Genomic DNA, 19,732 nt, shown 5'->3' on the forward strand with positions numbered 1-19,732 from the left:
AACAGGGAGTGAGAAGAATGGCTGCACCTCGTTAGCTGGCAGCTCATCCCTGTGCCCTGTCCCAGCCCTGTGCTGTAATTAACTCTCAGTTGTCCAAAGCTGACAAATGCAAGGCCTGCTGCTTGCACAACACCGAGAGGGAAACAGGAGGGTTTCCAAAATCTTCTCCAAGGCATTCTGTTAATGATAATTTTCTCTTCCACAAAGAAGGACATGCAGCCAGGAAGAGCACATTTTACCCAGCTTTGTGGTCTCCTCACTCACATTTCCAGTCACTGAGGTTCTTCTGATAAATCCCTCTTTTTCTCGTGCCACCCCAAGCTCTTTCATTCCCAAATACAAAGGGACAAGTAGGTGATACATTTTTCACATTCTCAGTATTTCATATATTCCATTATTCCTCCCGACCCTTCTGTTTAAGCTTCCTTTTCAAGCTCTCTATACCCCTGCAAAAGCACATGGAACAGTTCCTCTGCCTGAGCACTGCACTGTGAATTTCCAACTGAACACAGGACAGGAAAAAGAATGATTAGTTTAGAAAATGTTATCTGAGCTTATTCACCACTTTCATATCCCTGATGTTCTGACTCTGAGCACACAATGTGCTCATTTGCACAAATCTCATGAGCAGAGTATCGATTCTCTGCATAAGTGAAATCTCTGATGACTTCAGTCCTCCAAAGTCATTTGAGCTCTGCCCACTGATTTCCAGTCAAATTTGGCATCAGGCTTTCACAGAGGAAGCACAAAGGCCTACAAATGGTTCTAGGTGGGATTTTTTTTTTTCATAACAAGAAAAGAAAGGCAAATTTAAATCATTTCAACGGCTGCAGCAGTGAAAAGGAAATCGCTTCCACAAACCAAATCTATTTCCTGGTATGTATCTTGTGAGACTTTGATATTTCTCTAACTTATCCCTGCTACATCTGCTTGTATTTATCTACCAAAGCATGGCAGTACTGACAGTTTTCTCCTTAAGATGGTGAACTCAGGGAATATAGACACAAAGAATTGCTGGTTGCTTCCACAATTTAATCTAATAAAGTTGACTGAAAGCACACTGCAAAAATTTATGTGATATCAAATTTTTGTAACAAGCATTGCTTCTGTTATAATATATGATGCAAATTAAGCTGCAATACTGCAGAGCTGAGTTAATAACACTGATATTTTCCCCTTTTAATGCAAACCAACTCATGACACTTGAATTACATTTAAATGCACTACATTTTCCTCTGTATTTTGGGAAATCCTATTTTGAGGGAAAAACAAGAATAAGAGTGTTGTAGTCATATTTCTCAAGTCCCATACTGTACCAAGCTGTTCTTCTCTGCAGCACAGTCCTTCATGTCTTCTCAGGGGCTCCTCCTAGGCTCTCGACCCACCCCTATTTATTCCAGTTACCTTCACGAGCTACAGCTGCTGCCCAACTAAGGACTTGGCAGCTGGAGCTGTTTGGAGTAACTCGGACCCACACATCTTACAGGGACTCTCTCCATAAGGACCCACTTATCTAATACACAGATCTTACAACACATAGACCTTAACAGGGACTCTCTCCATGTAAGAGCATTTAGCTGCATGTTGCAGGTACACATTCTGTGAATTGTTACTACACAGATTTTTGTCTAATCAAAATATTTTAAAACATTCAAAGTTCACACCGTCATGATACTCAGAGCACTTCCCCCTCCCCCACGAAGAGGCACTGGTGACAGCTCGGTGGTGGCAGGGAAGCTCTATCAGGGCAATCACCTTCACTGTACCTACAGGTGTCACACTGGTGACACACCTGACCTTCAGTAAGGCTTTCCTGCGGCTTTTCCTTTCCTCCTGCTTATACAGCCTATGAATATTATCACAATTGTGAACCAGAGTTTATTTTCCTACCCTAACTCTTGTTTTGAATTTTGCTAACCAGACTGTCATTAAACAGTACTAAACCTAACCGTAGCACCCAGAATTCAAATGAAATGGGATGGCAGCTACAAGGCACCCTTTAGAGAAATGGCAAGAAAAAAACCTGTCTGGATTATAAATCTGAAACAGAGTGACTATATTTCTCGCACTGTTTGTGTACAGCTGAAACAATGGGGTCATAACCAGAAACCCATGCAAGGGTTTTGCACTACCACAAGATGAATTAAGTTCTTGGTCTTCTCAATATATCAAAAATATGTCATCCTAAAATGCTTCAGTGTCCAACCTGCTACAGTGAATTTCAAAATATATATTGCAAACTAGTGGCATAATTGCTTTGTTTTACTTTGGAGGGAAATGAACGTGAAATACACCTAATATGCTCTGTAAATACACCCAGCAAAGTCCTGGGAAGCCAGTTCTCAACAAAGTCCATCCTGGCAAGTTGGCAGCTTGTTCCCTGATTTCCTGGTCAGTGGTGGGTTAGCTGTGTGTTTTATCAAGCTAAAGCTCTTGGGATTTACACACTCCAAATACAATGTACTACACAGATGTTTCTGGACTAAATCCCTCACAGAACAGCTATTCCATAGATCTTCTCAATAAGAGCACTGAGATTGCTAAAATTATGTTCTCTGTACATAAGAAAAAGGAGGTGACTGTTTCAAACTTTTACCCAGTTCCAAGTATCACCTAGCATGGTCTCCGTGTTATTCTTAAAGGACACCATGTAGCAGGTCAAGTTTTACATTCATTGACAGTTTTAAACATTTTAAAGAGTAACTACTTGCTGCCAGAGAGCAGTGAACCCTCAATACTTTCACAGGAACCTTTAGCAGATTGCAAGAAAACAAGGCAGAAAGAAATCACATTTCCCCTTAAAGCAGTGAGCATCCTGGAGGGCACAAAAGAGACCACTGCAACTGGGGACCACCAGCACGGCTGTGGTGGGACAGCTGCAGAGGGTTCTGCAGGTCTTGTCCCAGAAAGGAAAAACTGGAACCACTAAAGCAGCAGTGAAAGGAAAAATGTCTTGTGAGGCACACTCTGTGCCTGCCTCCAAGTCCTGCATTTTGGGAATACTAGCAAAGGAAACAAGGCTTCAAGTAAGCCATCTGTACCCACATATGACTCTGATGAGATATACTTTTAAATTGCTGAGTTCCTTCTGTCATTTATTTACAGATGACAGAAATCCCAGGCACTGAAAATATGCCCTCTCTTTAGTGAGGAACCAAGAAATACTTTCCCAGGTATCCAGACAGGACAAATCTCCAACTGATGCTTGAAATAAACAAGGACAAACAAACAATTGTAAGTTTCTCTGTCACACACTGATTGGTCTCTTTCATTCATTTGTGTTTTCCAGCAATTGACCAAAGAAGCAACTGCAGCTCTCTATGTCAGACCTGGTATCCAGAAAAAGCTCACATATCATTTATACACTACACCAGATTCGGTGTTTTTGATTTGCATAACAATTTTCACGATCTTGCAGAGCAGTGACTATCTTGCAGAGCAGTGTCCAGAACATTAGGATTTGGGGTCCCACACACTGGCTTTAAGAAAGTCTATGCTCTAGCTACAAACTGTTTTAGTAAACATGTCTTTGAATCAGTGAATTCCAAGTAACATGCTATTTCAGGCTTGCAGTTTCTGCTCTAACTTGAACAAAGGCTCAAACAGATAACATCCAGAGGTCCCTTTCAAAACGAAATTACTTCACAATTAGGGGAAGAAAATAATTCAGATCCAGCCACATAAACTCTCTGTTGCTGGAAGAGATCAGCCAGCAGAACATACTAAGGACTGGCAGCTGAATCTTGCAGGTGCATGAGAAGACCCTTCATAACATTTCAAATCACATCTCAAAGCCTATCAGATTATACCTGTCTACATAAATACATATAAAATACACAGCCCCTCACACACACCCCAAAGAAAATGTGGTGAATAACCTAAGAAAAGCTACAAAAGAACGAGACCAAAGGCAAGTACACTGTCAGCAAGAGTTTTATCCAGGCTGCTACAAATGCCACAACATGGAGTATTTCTAGCTGTAGACTGGGTAAATTATCTGACTATGAATTGCTCTTATGTTTGTTAACTTTTTTATTCCAGGATTAGGTTCTACTAAAAATCAAACAAACCTTTCAATTTGGGAGAGTCTTCGTTATCTACAAAAGCAGCTTCTCTATCCATTCTATCCCTGCAGGTAACAGGCCTGAACAATCCCTAGCATGCTAACTTGATAAAAGAACTCCAAGATAATTACTTCTAAGCAGAGAACAAAATATGTAAATTCGGAGGGCAATCAATTTACACTGGGAAAAATCGTCATACAACTTGACACACAGTAACAGGCAACTGCTGAAAGGAAATACCACAGCTTACTACCATTCCCTGCTGCTGAATTCACTCTTAATTTTACCAAAACACATCGGAGTGTGGTTGATTGAAAGGTGGTAAAAAGCCATTTGTGCTTTTAAACCCTGTTCAATAGATTTTGTAATCAGTTATGAAAACCGCGTACATAATCGGCCCTCAACAGCACAATCATTCGCTACTAAGGTACGAGCGATTATTTGGGGTTACTATTTCTTCAGACTTTTTTTTTGTCTGACGTCGCTGAACGGCAAAAACCGATTTGGAAAGCCGGCGTCCAGCTTTGTTCTAAGCTCGCACAAAAGGAAGGCGAAGCACCTTATTCCTCGTACCCTTCCCACGACGACGGGCGCTGCCGCTCGCTCGGGCTGGGGCCGCTCGGCACCGGGCCCGGCGTTACAACACCGGGAAGGGAGGGCAGGAGGGAGGGAGCGCCGGCCGGCCCTGCCCACGCAGGGACCCGCGGGCCCCGCGCAGCCCCCGCGGCGCCCACCCGGCCCGGCCGGGCCCGGCGGGCAGCGCCCCCAGCGCCGCGGCGGGGCAGGGCTGCCGGCCCGGGGGCGCTCCCGGGGCCCCGAGCAGCCAGGCCGGGCCGGGAGGGCCGCCGCCGGAGCCCACCTTCGACGGCGCTGCCCGGGGCCGCCGCGGACCCCGGCGGGCACCGCCCAGGCCGGACGCCCGACGGCGGGGAAGGGGCACGGCCGCGGCGGGAGCGCCCCGCGTCCCCCCGGCCGCAGAGGGAGCGGTGCAGGAGCGGCGCTGCCCGGGGCGCCCCGGCTCTCCCCGCCCGGTCGAGGCCTCCGCGGCGCGTCCCTCACTCACCGGCGGTGGGGGCTCCTCATCCTCGGCGCGGCGACGGCAGGCGAAGGGGGAGGGGGCCCGCTCCCCGCCGCGCTCCGCGGGCCGTTCCCGGGGCCCCGACGGCTCCGCTGAGACGGGGGCGAAGGCGGGTGCGTGTCGGGCGGGGGAGGGCGGGACGGCGCGGCGCGGGCTCGGCGCAGGCTCCGTGTCCCGGCAGGCGCTCCCGGCGCGTCCCTGCGGGGCGGGGCGGGAACGAGCCGGATTCCAATCACTGCAGCCGGGCGCGCGCGCGGCGGGGCCCGCGGGGAGGCGGGAGCGCGCCCGCCGCCCCCGCCCGTCCGTCAGCACGTGCCGTGGGCGGGAGGGCTGGCGGGGCTCCCCGGCGAGAAAAGTTGGCCGGGAGGAACCAGCCGGGCCTGCTTTTCCTCCCCGGGAGCCCCTCCGCGGGCCGCAGCGCGGGCCGCAGCCTGGGCCGGCTTGTCGCTGGGCGCCCGGGCCCCGGCGTTATCCTGCCCCGCCGGCCCAGCAGCGCTCTCCCCGGGAAGAAGCTCCTGTAGGACGGGGCAGGAAGGTGCGATGGGAAAAGTTACCAAGCCGGTGTCATGGAAGCACCGCTGGCCTTGGAGAGGGTCGAGACACGAGAAAAGCAGCTGCAGGATTTGGCTGCGCGGCCGGGAGGCTCCGTGCCGGTGCTGGCGGGGTTGGTGCCGTGCAGAGCGGCCGAGCCGCCGGGATTCACGGGGGCCGTGAGTGCAGGGTCACAGTGACACCCCTGATGGGGGATGTGGGTGCAGGGTCACGGTGACACCCCTGATGGGGGATGTGGGTGTGCAGGATCACAGTGACACCCTGATGGGGGATGTGGGTGCAGGGTCACGGTGACACCCCTGATGGGGGCCATGGGTGTGCAGGGTCACAGTGACACCCCTGATGGGGGGTGTGGGTGCAGGGTCACAGTGACACCCCTGACGGGGGCTCAGTGGGGCTGCCGGGGCTGGGCACGACAGCGGGCAGCCAGCGGTGGGAGCAGGGGAAAATCAGGGACTCGTCTGGGCCTTTCGGCTCCGTGGAAGAATAGTTGTGAGAAGGCTGACGCTGCAGTGCCGCAGGAGGGATAGAGTTCCATTGCAAAGGACAGCATTGTTTGCCTTTTCCATTTCCTGTATCTAAATAAATATGCCCAGTTACTTAGATTGGAATACATTATAAGTTCTGCAATGAGCTGCTCTGCTTGCCGATAAGGATGCTGAAGGCCATGATTTGCATTGTATTTCAAAGCTCCTTATCATTAGGACAAATTGGAAAAGCAATAATTTGTCTGTCTGCCTTCAAGTGAGCTCTCCCAGCAGCAGTGCAGAAGGAGCTGCAGTGACAGAGTTATGTGCAGGGGAGGCGGCACAGCTCCCGCCTGGGCTGCTGGTTTTAATCCTTTTCTCCACAGTGTGACAGCAGTTGTGCTGCTGATGTCCCCTTGTTCTCACCTGTCCTGTCACTTGGTTACTCTGCACCACGAACTTTGCACTCAAAGCCAGCTACAGGGGAAATGAAGATCACATGGACCGTACAGACCTATTCAGCAGTTTCCCTTTGCTGCACACCAAAACACTCTTTAGGCCTTCAGGACACACCAGTAATTGCTGGTGTGGAGATGGCTGCCCAGATAAACTGGATGCAGAGAATAACCAGCTGGGAAGCAATCTGGCTTATTGGTGCCAAATAGCCACATGAGCATATATTGTGGGAAACATGGGCTTGCTTATTTTGTTGACCTCTCCACAGTGCAGCTCCATTTTTGCATGCTAATATCAGATAAGACTTGTAAATGTTGTGTACTCCAGAGCTGTCACCTCTGAATGTAAGATGAGAGCACTGGCTTTGCATTCTGGCTCACATGTGTTCTACCTACAGATTGTTAGATGAGAGCTTCACTTCTGTGTTATCCTACACAGCAAAGCAAAAGAGGAAGTATAACTTCAAACCTATCACCTTCACAGATTCCTTTAAAATATAGGCAGGTAAAGGCACACCTAATAATTTTATGTGGCCAGATACCATGGTGATAGGCATTTAAAAGTGCAGATCTTGTGTTACTAGACTTTTAGAAAATTTTTTCCGATCAACATCATCCAGAAAAATCTGTCAGTGTCCAAAACAAAGCCAGCCTGCAAGAAAGACAAAATCACAGCTTCCATGCCAAGCAATACAGAACTCCTATGCTTATGTTTATAATTTCAAAGGAAAATATGAGTCTGCTGTTCTTCCACTCTGTGTACTATGAAATTATAGCAGCAGAAGAGACACTCAATATGGAAGAAGAATGCAACATGCGTGTGTGTGCTCCCAAGCAGATCCAAAGCTGTTAGTGCTAGCATCCCTTCAGTAATCATGTGTGCTAATACAGCCCAGTGCTTGTCAGATGTTATATACTGATTCCAATCCAGGATGCATGAATTTAGCAACAGCCACTAGCCTTGAAATGGATTTAACCCTTCTTGTGAAATGGATCAACTCTTTTCATCCAGTTGCTGGTGTGTAAATTTGCACATTGCAGAAATTGCTGTCTCAGCCAGTGCTTTTCAAGGCACTTGGGCATTGAAGATACCCACAAGTCCCTGTCAGGTCAGGAACAGTGTTGCTGAGGATGAAGTTTGTATTGCTATGGCAAGTAGTGCCCATCTCTACATAACTGAGTGCTATTAGCTCCTTGTCTTAATCACAAAATAAAGTTGGCAAAAATAACCTACATTATAATGATATTAGGACTGCAGGAGACCAGACTGCACCTTAATCTAAAATGATGAATCATGATGACCTTGGAAAGTATTTAGATTGTGATGGATGTCTGATTAAACATCACATAGAAAATATTTATGTCTTTCAAAACAGTGCATACTTAGGTTTCAAATATCTCTACCAGGACAGGTAGAGAGACCTTTTTAAACCAGAAAGTGATCACTTTAGTTGATGAGTTCTCAGAAGGACAAAGGGCTCCAGCAAGCTAGTTAGCAGCAGCAGCATTCTTACCTGGTGAGGCTTTTAGGAATCTGCAAAAACTCAGACACACCAGGTTCAGTAACACAAAGTATTTATTTTGTTAATTGAGTCACACTCAAAAAACACTGAAGTCTGAAAATCTGGAAATAAACATAAGTTTATTTGACATTTGGCCAAGATGAGATATGGAAGTCTAACATGTGATATAAAAGAAGCAGTACAAAACTGACTGTCATGATGAAGACAGCTGTATTTAAAAAAAAAAAATAAAAGGATTGTCTTCCAGCTGCTTTCATTGTTATTTCCTCTCCAGGAATTTCTTATTAGTTCTTGGAATCACTAGGGAACTGCAAACTTGAATATCAAAAGAACAAAGAGGTATATATAGGGAGAAGGTCAGCCATGTGATAGGACTTGATCTTTGCAGATCCTTCTTCCCTTCAGTCTCTGGAATTCAGATGTCTTAAATCTGTGATCCAAATATATTTTTGAGAACTGTTTGCAATTAGATGAGTATTTCTCTGTTACTGCTACAAAAATAAATATTCATGTTGCATATTAAAAGAATATTGCCCTTCAGCCAGGGACACAATTATTTCACTTAATATGACATGAATTTGGCTTTGTCTCTTTTGCAGAACTATTTTACTTGAAAGCATATTCTTTTGATTATAAATTTATTCAGCTGTTTGTTACTTACAAAAGTAATGGATTTTATTCATTTTTTAAAATGTAAGCAAAAATAATTCAATAAGGCAGAGTCAAATCTGTGAAGAAAGGTGTTTTTAAAAAATTTTTGCTAGTGGATCACTGGTAGTAAAGAGGGAAGCCATGCCCAACCAGTCTGGTGTGGAACTGAGTCTGGGGCAGCATTGGAGAGCGCTGTGGCAATAATGCAAGGAGTAACAGCTCAGAGTGCAGAGCTCGGGCACAAGGAACAGGAGTGCTCCCACAGCTCAAGCTCTTGGTGTGTTTGGGGTTACTTGGCTTCCACAGGGGATTCTTCCTCAGCCTTGAGCAGGAGGCCCCGGGGGAGGGAGGACACAAAGGCTGTGCCTGTCCCCCCAGCAGGGGAGGGTGGCAGCTGATTCCTCCCTGAACTGGGCTGTGGGGAGCTGATGCCCCTGCTGTGGCAAAGGGCTGCAGTAATGGGAGCACTCTGCTCTGGGAGACATCTTCCCAGCCAAGAACCAAACTTCCTGCTGCTTTTTCTGTTTCTTCTTCCTGTGCCTAGTTGAGCTGTATGATTTTGTTTTTTTATGGATTCACATTTACAAAGCCCTTGTTGCAGTCTTCTCACCAGGTTGTAATACACCCTGAGATAACTCTCCTTTTAAACACAAATTACTTTGTTTTCCTTAAAACCAGAGCATTAAATGTCGTATCACAGAAAAAGAAAATATTTGTAGGCTCAGCAGAGGCTTCACCAGGGTGCCTCACTCACATCAGTTTGTTTGGAGATTAGTAATATGTTTTCCCCTAGATGCATGCACATAAAATCCCAAAAGTCTTCAGCTGCTCAGAGAAGATTAAATATTTCAATTGTAGTGCTGGTTTTAAAATTTATGTTCTGAATTATCAGTCAGTAGTGCCAAATGATCTACCAAGAAGTTTGAATTATACTCAGAGAGAAGCTGAATGTTTGTGTTCCTCCACCTTTTGTTACAAGAGGTATTTGTTTCTTTTACAAGTTGGAATAATCCTTAGATCCAAACCCACACTCTATTAACAGTTCCTCTGTTAAGCCTGATGCTCAGGCTTTGTCCAGAAACCGGAGCACTGCTGAAAGCAGAAATGGTTTTAAAACCTGCTGTTACACAAGGCAAATTCTTATCAATACAGAACATTTCTGTCTTGCTGTGTATAACAGCTTTGTGCTCGGGAGGCAAGGATTCAAGTGGATGTGTCTCTGGCAGCTGTAGGAGTGGGTACTGTAGAGATTTACAAAGATGGATATTTATGAGACTGAAAATGCTCTGTTTCTCCAAGCTTGTTAAAATGAAACAGATCTGATCCTCTACAAAAGAAATGAATGAAATTATTTCGTCACTTCCTTATTTTTTCTCAGTCTAAACATATCTTTAAACATGAATAAATTGCTGTTAAATAAGAGCAAGTGCAGCAAAATAGTCTCTTTCACTTCTTTTTTCATATTATAGTAAAACTAATATGAGACTACAAAATAATAAAAGGATATCCTTGTATTTCAGCTAAAATGTCTGAAAATATATGATGAAGTTAAAGGCATAGCAATGAAGCTTTTCTCTCTTAGTCTGTAAAGCACTTGAATATTAACTGGAACTTGAAAAAGTTAAACTCATACAGCTAAAAGCAAATCCCAAAAAATAGTCTGTGACTCCCTTTGCTTCCAATGAGAAATTGGCCTGTGTCTGCAAATCGCCTCATTTGGCAGCCACACCTAATACAGTTTAAACTCTCACTGGCATCAGCAAAAAATTACCTGATTAGGGATGCAGGATTGGATCTGAGATAATAGCATATTAAAAATCCACCATGGATTCAGAAGCTACTAATGGGAATGAAATCCCTGAGAATATCAAACATTGCAAGCAGAGGGACAGTTTCCACTGCACATACTGAAACGCTAAACAATAGCAGCTCTTGCACGTGTGACCATCAGGAAACACAGCTGTGCTTCTTTGTGCTACAATGAATTACTTCCGTTGTATATAAAATTGAAAGTATTGGTACTCGGGGGCGGAAAAAGGATATCCTGATACACTGCTCCTATTTCCTTACCAAGGCCTATTACTGCATGCTGCACCATTAATTCACTCTCAATGAATTACCCAGCACAGAACAGATTGGGTGCTTAATTGTTATTCTAAAAGCTGCTTTTTCTTTGGATTTTCACTCTCCGGCATTTTTATCTCATTTTACTACTTTTGCATATGCCCTCTTTGATAGTAATTGTTCACTTTTAACTAGTTGCACTTAATAATGAAGGTCTAAAATAAACATTCACTTAACTATCTTTTGACTTAAAGGAATTGTTCTATTAATATTTTTTAAGTTACAAGATCAGAGAAAGCACAATCTTTCTCACTGTCCTTTAAAGAAATGAACAAAATCATCTCAACTGAAGTATTTGTGGCCAGGTTCTGTGAAGCTGGCACACAGAGATTAATTTATACCTTTCTGTGCCAGTGAATATTCCTAAGCTGGAGGGGAATGAGGATTGTTACCCAGAGTTAGGGAGGAGTAGCAACAACCCTCTGTTATGTGTTCTTTTTTTTTTTTTTTTTTTTGAGAATTGCATAGTAGCAAGAACTGATTGAGGTTGTATTAAATAGGCAAATATGGACCCTAAGGAAATACACTACCCCCAAACTTTAATATCTACTTTTTAATAACACTGACTCTTTCTTTTTAGAGAACTTCTAAACAGAGAGCAGCTTCTGTGACTCCTTAGGAAGTCAATGAAGTCTCCAACAGCCACCAGCTGTGTAAGTCCATAGAAGGTGGATAATGTGTTCTGTATTTGTCTATGAGAATTTCTCAGGTTTGTCTCCTCTCCTAGAAGTCTGACAGTCCATCACCACCAGATTGTTTCCAATTCATTCTAGGGTGTCTAATACAAAGTTGAATAATTTACATGTGGAAAACATGGAGTCCTTCAATGGAATAAGTAAATTTGCCAAATGAGCTGAAAACTTGCAAGCTTGAATTCAGACTGGTGATGCAGTAACAGGAGAATAACAGCTCAGAAAAACTCCCATTCCAGAAACTGCTTTACATTAAAAAATGGCAGAAAATTGCCATTCAAAAAACAGCCCTGTTGTCCTTTTGCTGCAGCAGCTGGCACTGGGAATACAATCTCAAAGGCAAACTGTGCTCTGCCAATATTTTATACCCACACAGCTCAGATTCAGTTGTGCTCTGAGGCCACAGCTAGAACCAGAATTCTTGGCTAGAATTTTGGATTTCTTGCAAGGACTTTTTGGCCAGAAGTAGATGCCGTGTAGTGTACATGCAATACAGCAGAAACTTTCAATTAGTGTCATCTGTGTTGTGCATCCACAGTAAATCTCAGGAAGTCTGGTGTTTGCAGGATGCAGTGGGCTGAATGCACTCATGTGAGCAGCAGAGCCCACTCTGTCACCTTTTACCCCACAGCTCACAGGCCTGGGAAAGGAACAGGAACTCTGCTCAGGCTTCTGCATGTGCATCAATCACAGGGACATTGACAATATCCTTGCCATCAGTAAGGGAAAAATTTGCAGGGAGAAAATCTGTCAAGGAATGTGCAGGGGACAGCTGAAGAATATTTTGTTGTGAAAATAATACCTGGTCTTTGTTTATAATGCACAAATAAAAATTTTATTCCTGAAATCCTATTATTTATATGAAGTCAGATTTTTGGAAAGTGTGCCCTTTTTTCTGCTCCCACATCTCCTATGCTATCAAAATTGTGGAGTTGTTACTTCCTAAAGCAAAAATACCTAGCAGGTAACAAAACCCAGGTCTCAAAGGTGCACTCAGATTTGTGCATCATTCTTAAGCTATACATAAATAAATAACAAACATTTATGCTCAAATAGTGCAGGCATGAAACACATCCACTTAAAGGAAATCAGAATCTCAGTTCTGAGTGTTTTAATTCACTTTTATATCCTATACATGCATATAGGAATGCTTGCATTAGTCAACCTGAAGATTTCTTTAAATGAAACTAAACCTCGATCCCAGCATTATTTTCCTGTCTACATATGATTAAATCTTAAAATAATTTAAACACTGTAAATCATTCTTTTGTTTTGAAATGAGATCTTTAAGTAAGGCTCCAGATATTTATTAAACCTCCTAAAATCCAAAACATCCTCTTTAATGCACTATGAGAATAAAACAATCTAGAACAGCAAGTTTTCAGGCTTTAGTGTAGCAAGCAGCATTCATTCCACAAGCACTGGAAGAATCACCTTCACTCAGTTCAAGGTTGTATTTTTATCTATGTCTTCTAATTAAAAGAAAAATAAATCTCAACTCTTTCAGTAACACTATGCACAGTAAAACTAAGTAGAAGCAGAAGAATTTCCATAACATCTTTGTCATAAATGAAAATAATCCAATTTCTTAAGTAGTAAGATTAGAAAATACTTTTGTAGTAGAGACAGATTTATTAATGATACCTTATGCATACTAATTTATTATTCCCTAACAGTTATAATCTGGAAACTTTTAAAGGAAAAATGTTTTGTTCAAAAGTTTAGCTTTGTTAAAAAAATCCTTCTTGTCTTTATTACAGAGAAAATTCTTGTGACTCAGCCTGACAGTCCTTATTAGTACAACACACATTTGTTACTGTTTTCTTTTGATGTAATCTTCTTAAGAGGAGGAACAAATGTATTTTAACAGCTATCCAAGGGCATATTTCATAGGCTCACAGCACAGAATTTATGCCTGAATATAGTCTGAATCTCATCCATAACTCTGATTTGCCTGGGAGAACAAAGCGTTTCATTGTGTATTCAATAATGGTTTCAGCAACCTTATTCACACATTCCTTCCTTTCTTAATCAGCACAAACTGTTTGAATTCAAGATGCATGAATGGGGTGGGAGGGGAAACAATGCCAAAGCCTATACTTTTGAAATCTCCATTTTCTTCAGAGCAATAATCTCTCTTAAAGAATGTCTGTTAAGAATCCCTTAATGCAACATTTGTCACACGTTTTGCACCTTGTCCTTTGCTAATGAACTTTGCTCTATTCCCCTTTTCCACCCTGTCAGCTGGCATGGTGCTCTGCTTAGGCCTCTATTGCTTCCAGTTCCAACAACTGCACTCTCCAGGGATCACAGTGCACAGTTTAGGAAGCACTGTCTTGTGCAAAGGTTAAAGGTCAGAACAGACAATCTGAAAAACAGCAATTTTGATCTGACAAAATACTGCATACATTCTGGGCATTCTTTTCAATTGCATTTCTTATGCACATTGTAAACAGAAATTGGGGCTGGGAAATAAAATCAAAAATGCACGAAGTCGTGATTCCTAATGCTGTACTTGGTAATGGCATCTAAATCCAAGTCTGTTCATTTATCATCTAACTTCATAATTATGTTTAATATACTTAGTTGTATCTCTAAAATGCCTGCATTTCTGAGGGGTGTGCAACAGGAATGCACAAAATGGCTGTTTTTGTAAAAGACATTGTTATATGAAGTCATCCTTTCATTTGTACATATTTCTTGGCACTAGAGCTCAATGAGGGTGTTCAAAACACCTTGTTTATTTTAAGTAACTTTTGCTAAGAAACAGTAGAACACCTACCTGAATTTATGCAGCCAAACTTTGTTTGCAGATGCATAAATGTAACTGAAGAGAGAATTTACCCACCCCTTACAAAGCTACTATAAACAGTATTTGTTGACACAATAAGGTCTGGAACTATAAAGGTCTTGCTGAGTTACAACATGTACTGTTAGCAGGCTGCATCTTTTAAGCATACTAATATTTGTTTAAAACAGCATTATTTTGTCAATAAAATATTCAAGACTGATATACAATAAAGTTGAAACCAATAGTTTTAATTTTTATTTTCAGGTCTGAAGTAGAGAGTACAAGCTTAGGTATGCTTTCTTAATGATAGTACATGGCTGAAAGCTGTCAGCTGCTCACATGGCATATTAATAAATATACCCAAATCATAAAGCTTTAACTGGTTTTGCACATTGCTTTTATTACTAGACTGTTTTATTCATGTTGGCACAGATAATCCATGCAAGGTAATTACTCACATCTCATAATCCACCAGACATTCTGTTCTGAAATAACTAGGAACTCAGGAAAAAATATCTATCTAAAAGCAAGGGCACTTGTGGCATCAAGTCAACATGTCAAAATCTTATAAAACCTAGACTTCTAATATATGATCACTGCAGGCAATAAATCACTCAGTTTCAAATTCTGATGTTTATAAATATTAAACAAATTAATATCCACTACCAGGAGATGAGTATTGCAAAAAAACCATTAGTGTGCCCAGCATTAGACACTAATGAACGTGTTCAGTGCTGTGGACATTCACATTATTAAACATAAATACAAGTAATCTTCAGCCAAACATTTCACCCAAAGTACTGACCACTGAAGGAGCAATGGAAAAATATTTTTCCTTGTTTTGAATTGGTTTTAGTATTGAGAATTGCATAATGTGTGAATCCAATATAGTGAAAACTAATGAAAAAAAGTTCTAAGACTGTTTTTTTTTGTGCAGATAATAAAAGTAGCTTCATTTGGAAACATTTACTTCGCCCTGTTCTGCAAAAAGAACATCAAAAGAGAGAAAAGCATTAAAAAAAACTTTTGAATCTTTTGACTGCAAAGTTATTGAACACTTTTTAGTTAGACAAAAGACTGATATTTTTAATTGATCATTCAGAGGTACAGTATCTTTGTTTTATTGAGTAAAACCTCACATTAATTAGAATGAAAAGAAATATTCAGAAGAACTTAGGACTTATCTCAGGCATCTCTTACAAGACATAAAAACATAATCAAGTACACATTATTCATCTTGCATATTTTTGTACAACATTATTTCCCATGATCATTAAAAGGCTGTATTTTGAATTTTAGAGATATATATTATTATATATATATGCATTTTTTCCTCTTCATATCACAAAGTGATGTAGCAGAAGAGTATCAGCAGTTATGTGGTATTCTACCCCTGTGAAAGTTAAAATGCTACATTATTATTCACAAATTCCTTGTTCAGATATGTGCAAAAATTATATCTTAATATAGATATCAAGGGCAGGTACGTGGATTCCCTATTTTTGGACCACATTATGAAGCAGCACAAGTCATAACAGGAAAGTTTTATAACATGATAATCCTCAGGGTATCTCTGTTCTTCCCTCAGAGATATCGCTGTACCTCATATGTAAACTAGCTTTAATCTCACTTGCTCAGACACCAGCTGGAGTCAGGGCATGTGCTACGGTGCAGGTTCTCTGCCCAAGGAATTCTTCAGCACTCTCTCAAGCCAGTACAGCTCCCACTGAAGTCTGTGCTGCTGCACTTTCACTGCTGCCACCCTGCAAGCCAGCTCAGCTCTGCTCACATTCACTGCATTCCCTCTCCTGCAGTCCAGACTTCAGATGTACCAGATTGGATCCTTGCTCACCCCTCTGTACACATTCAAACCATCTCTCTGGGCTATGGGAGCCCCTTGTACCCTAATTTCATACTTGAAGCCCTCTCCCTGACTGCAGTGATCCTGCTGCCCCTACCCAGCCTCCCTGCCCACCCAACTCTGCCATGCAGTGTGGAAGCTCACAGGGACATTGAGGGGAAGGTGGAGGGGAGAATGAGACACACACAAATAAACACATGCAGATCAGAGGGGAAGGACCTCATGAAATTCTCCTGAAGTGTCCATCACAAGCCCTTCCCATGGAGCCTGACTCCCTATTCTGATGTTGCAGTCAGAGATTAGTCCCAGTCAGTGGCCAACACTGACACAAATCTGCCTAAAGAATCATTTCAATGCAGTCTCAGTATAGAGTATGCTGATGTGAATTCTCTCAAATAAGAGATAACAATAAAAAGCATTTTGTTGAATGGCACTGAAAAATGAAAAGGAAATGTAGAATTTTCTCACTGTTGTGAATATGTATTTAATGAAGTCAAACAGAAGTGGAAAAAAATATTTAACTTCCATAATTATGATTTATTCCTCTGGAGAATATTATGAGCCAGATCTTTGGATTTTGTAATCTATGGGACCATATTCACACCAGCCCAGCACCAACTGAAAACAGAAAATTTGCTTGCTGACAGAAAAAACCCCAAAACAAACAAACAAACAAGAAAAAGGCTTTGCATATAATGTACTAATGTTCTAGAATAATTCATGCATACAAAAATCTGACCCTGTAGCAACTCAGATCAGATCACTGCTAAGATCAGTGAAAACTAAGATACCTACTGAATAAATACAGGTCATACATGTCAAAACTGCCACAGGCAGTTCAGGTTGTTATTTTTGTCCAAGATGCAGACTGCCTGCAGCTAACTTAACACTTATTTTAGAGCTCCAAATTTCATTTATTCCTCCCCAAGCTTTAGATAGTTTTTCATCCCTTAAAAGACACACAAATGAAATGGTCATAACCCATGGGAGGGACAAGACAGACAATATTATGTAATTTTTTGCTACTCAGAACACAAGGTAAAATAGGTGCAGATGGCACCAGCACGTGGCCCACAGAAAGCATCCTCAGCCTCAGAAGTACTAATTCAAAACTGTCAGTACTGCAAGCTGTCAACACACACATCATAATTCTCACTTAAATGAGTTAATAAAGCTTGAATGGTGATCAGACTTTCCATCTTAACTCCATCAGACAGAACTGCTGTCTCCCATATAAAAGTCACTGATATTCAAAAATTCAAAAGTATTATCAGTACTATAAGTATTGCTTATTTGAAAAAAAAGTTTTATAAATAACTCTCTGAACAACTTGAAAGTTGTTCTCAAGCTATTAGGATAGATGACTGTATGGTTTTTAGAAAAGATGACTGTATGGTAATCCTAATTGTTGGAACATAGCTACTGTTTTCCAATGGCAAATATTGCTACAATTCATGATGTGCTGCATTTAAGGTAAGGAAAGGAATAAGGAGAATGTGCCTGCTGCCTTATGGATTTTTGATACACATTCATTTGCTATAGGAAAAAAAAGCCTTTTTCCTATTTATGTGGGATAGAGGAGGGAATTTTTGCAAGCTATCTCCCACAACCTAGCTGTGCTAGATGGATGTGTTTCTTTTGTGTTTACTATTGTGAAGGTCCAGATGTAGGTTCCTACCTCCCTCTGGTATCAGTGGGAATTAGAAACCAAAGCAAGATTGAATCTCTTTTTTTTTCCACAGGAGGAAAAGAAAACTGGTTTTGAATTAAAAGCTGGCCTTTCCAGTCAGCTGTATTCCATTCAATGTAAGAGCGATTTGGAGAAAGCCAGTTGTCCTTTTCCATTACCATTTGAAAGTGAATTATCTACTGTGCACCTAGAAGCCAAGTGCACTAGCAAGGCTGACCCAACCATTTTATTTTCAAACTGTTATGGATTGTCACCTAGGCTTCCCAGCTACATATGGATTCAAGGCAGACTTGTTATTTGGAAAGAATCTAAAATATCTGATGCTATGAGGCAGCACCACAAGATAGTGGAACAGCACTCACTTTTCCTAGAGGAAGCCCTAATCTATTTATTTCTCTTTGAAAGCTACGGCCTTTGGTTCTACAGATGACTGTACAAATGGCACTTACTCATTCTTGCTGTGAAAGAAAATGACTTAATACAGAAGTATTTTTCCAGTTGTTTTTAAACACCAGTGTGTGGTCTAAGCAGTAAAACTGCTGTGGGTAGTTAACTTGAAACTATATTTGCACATTACTTTTTATAATAATGTTTTTAGTTAATTTCAATATTTCCCCCAACTGTTGCTATAAGAATGGACTAGTTCATGGTTTTGACTGCTCATAGTTTTTGGTATGAACTTCACAAAAAGCACGTTCTGCATTTATGAAAGAGGATAAAGTTAAACTTGAGAAGTACCAATGTCTAGCTTTTACCAAGAGAAGTGCTAGCCTTGGTTATCAACTTTATGATTGCCCAGTTAGTCATCTGTTTTACCCCAGCATTACTGACTATAACTCTTCTTCTAAACATTGATGGCATGGGCATGCTTCTTGCACAGGGGCTTGTCCTTCTTGGAGTAGAAAGGCTGACCTTCCAAATTCACATGGCACACCTAGAATTAATAATAAATGCAATCAGGAATAATTAAGGAAAAAGAAAAGGGAGAAAGATGTGACTATCAGTTGTAAATGTATTGCTCTTCTGCCCATGCGTTTTTTGGTAGTTTTTAGGAGTCATGTATTGATTTGCTATTGATTTAACCCACTGAAAGAAATCAAGTTAGGTCCTTAAAAAGACCCCCACTGTGAGAATTGCATATTAACAACACATAATAAAACTATCATTTCCACAGAAAATGGGGTAGCTAGGGCAAATGAACAAGCAAAAAAATAACATGAAATATTCAGAGAAAGTGTCTTTGTAGTAATCAATATTTATAAGTGATTAAGAGCTGTTAGCTTGTGAAGGAAACTTGTTTAGTATTCCTTTCTATGTTAAAATTTCCAAAATACTTCAGTTTTCAAAAAACACTTTTTTATAAAGCTAGTTTAGCTTCAGATATTTATAAACATTTCTATACTTTCAACTAGTCTACCTAAATTTTAGACTTAAACAAACATTAGAAATTGTCGCTGTCAGTTTGGTGTGGCCCACATACTATTTTTAGCTAATTAGAGATTCTAGATATTATTACTTTAGGAATAATATGCTGCAGAGCTGCTCAGTGGTATTAGAACCAGATGAAAGTACTGTTTATCATATGGATTTTTCTGCTTTGTGTGCAGAGTGTGGGAATATGGCCACTCTCCAGAGCTATGTGCACACCACAGATTGATGAGTTTGACCAACTTCTATGCTAATTACTATTCATGCTCTCTAAACAGACTTCTTTTTGCAAGTTTCAACAAGCATTCAGCATGGAAATACAAACTTCACTGCTTTGTAAGTAAGATTATGGTTAT

At 41.4% G+C, this 19,732-nt stretch overlaps 2 protein-coding genes and 1 long non-coding RNA gene across 8 annotated transcripts in view; 1 reads left to right on the forward strand and 2 right to left on the reverse strand.

Annotated features, from left to right (window-relative positions):
• The window catches only part of BMPR1A (bone morphogenetic protein receptor type 1A), a 74,132-nt gene extending 68,849 nt beyond the window's left edge, over positions 1-5,283 (reverse strand). For both annotated transcript variants that reach the window (XR_009418862.1, XM_059476800.1), the window contains exon 1: positions 5,128-5,283. The gene's annotated coding sequence lies outside the window, so the exon portion shown is untranslated. The remainder of the gene's footprint in view (positions 1-5,127) is intronic.
• A 214-nt stretch (positions 5,284-5,497) lies between these two features.
• Positions 5,498-19,732, forward strand: part of LOC132076036 (uncharacterized) — a 37,763-nt gene continuing 23,528 nt past the window's right edge. For all 3 annotated transcript variants that reach the window (XR_009418865.1, XR_009418866.1, XR_009418864.1), the window contains exons 1-2: positions 5,498-5,677; positions 11,495-11,567. This is a non-coding gene — a long non-coding RNA (uncharacterized LOC132076036). The remainder of the gene's footprint in view (positions 5,678-11,494; positions 11,568-19,732) is intronic.
• The window catches only part of LDB3 (LIM domain binding 3), a 108,298-nt gene continuing 103,185 nt past the window's right edge, over positions 14,620-19,732 (reverse strand). For all 3 annotated transcript variants that reach the window (XM_059476908.1, XM_059476906.1, XM_059476905.1), the window contains one exon: positions 14,620-18,882. In XM_059476908.1, the coding sequence (XP_059332891.1) occupies positions 18,793-18,882 (90 nt within the window). In that variant the 3' untranslated portion in view covers positions 14,620-18,792. The remainder of the gene's footprint in view (positions 18,883-19,732) is intronic.

This window comes from Ammospiza nelsoni, chromosome 8 (assembly GCF_027579445.1).
Source record: "Ammospiza nelsoni isolate bAmmNel1 chromosome 8, bAmmNel1.pri, whole genome shotgun sequence".
Classification (NCBI taxonomy): domain Eukaryota; kingdom Metazoa; phylum Chordata; class Aves; order Passeriformes; family Passerellidae; genus Ammospiza; species Ammospiza nelsoni.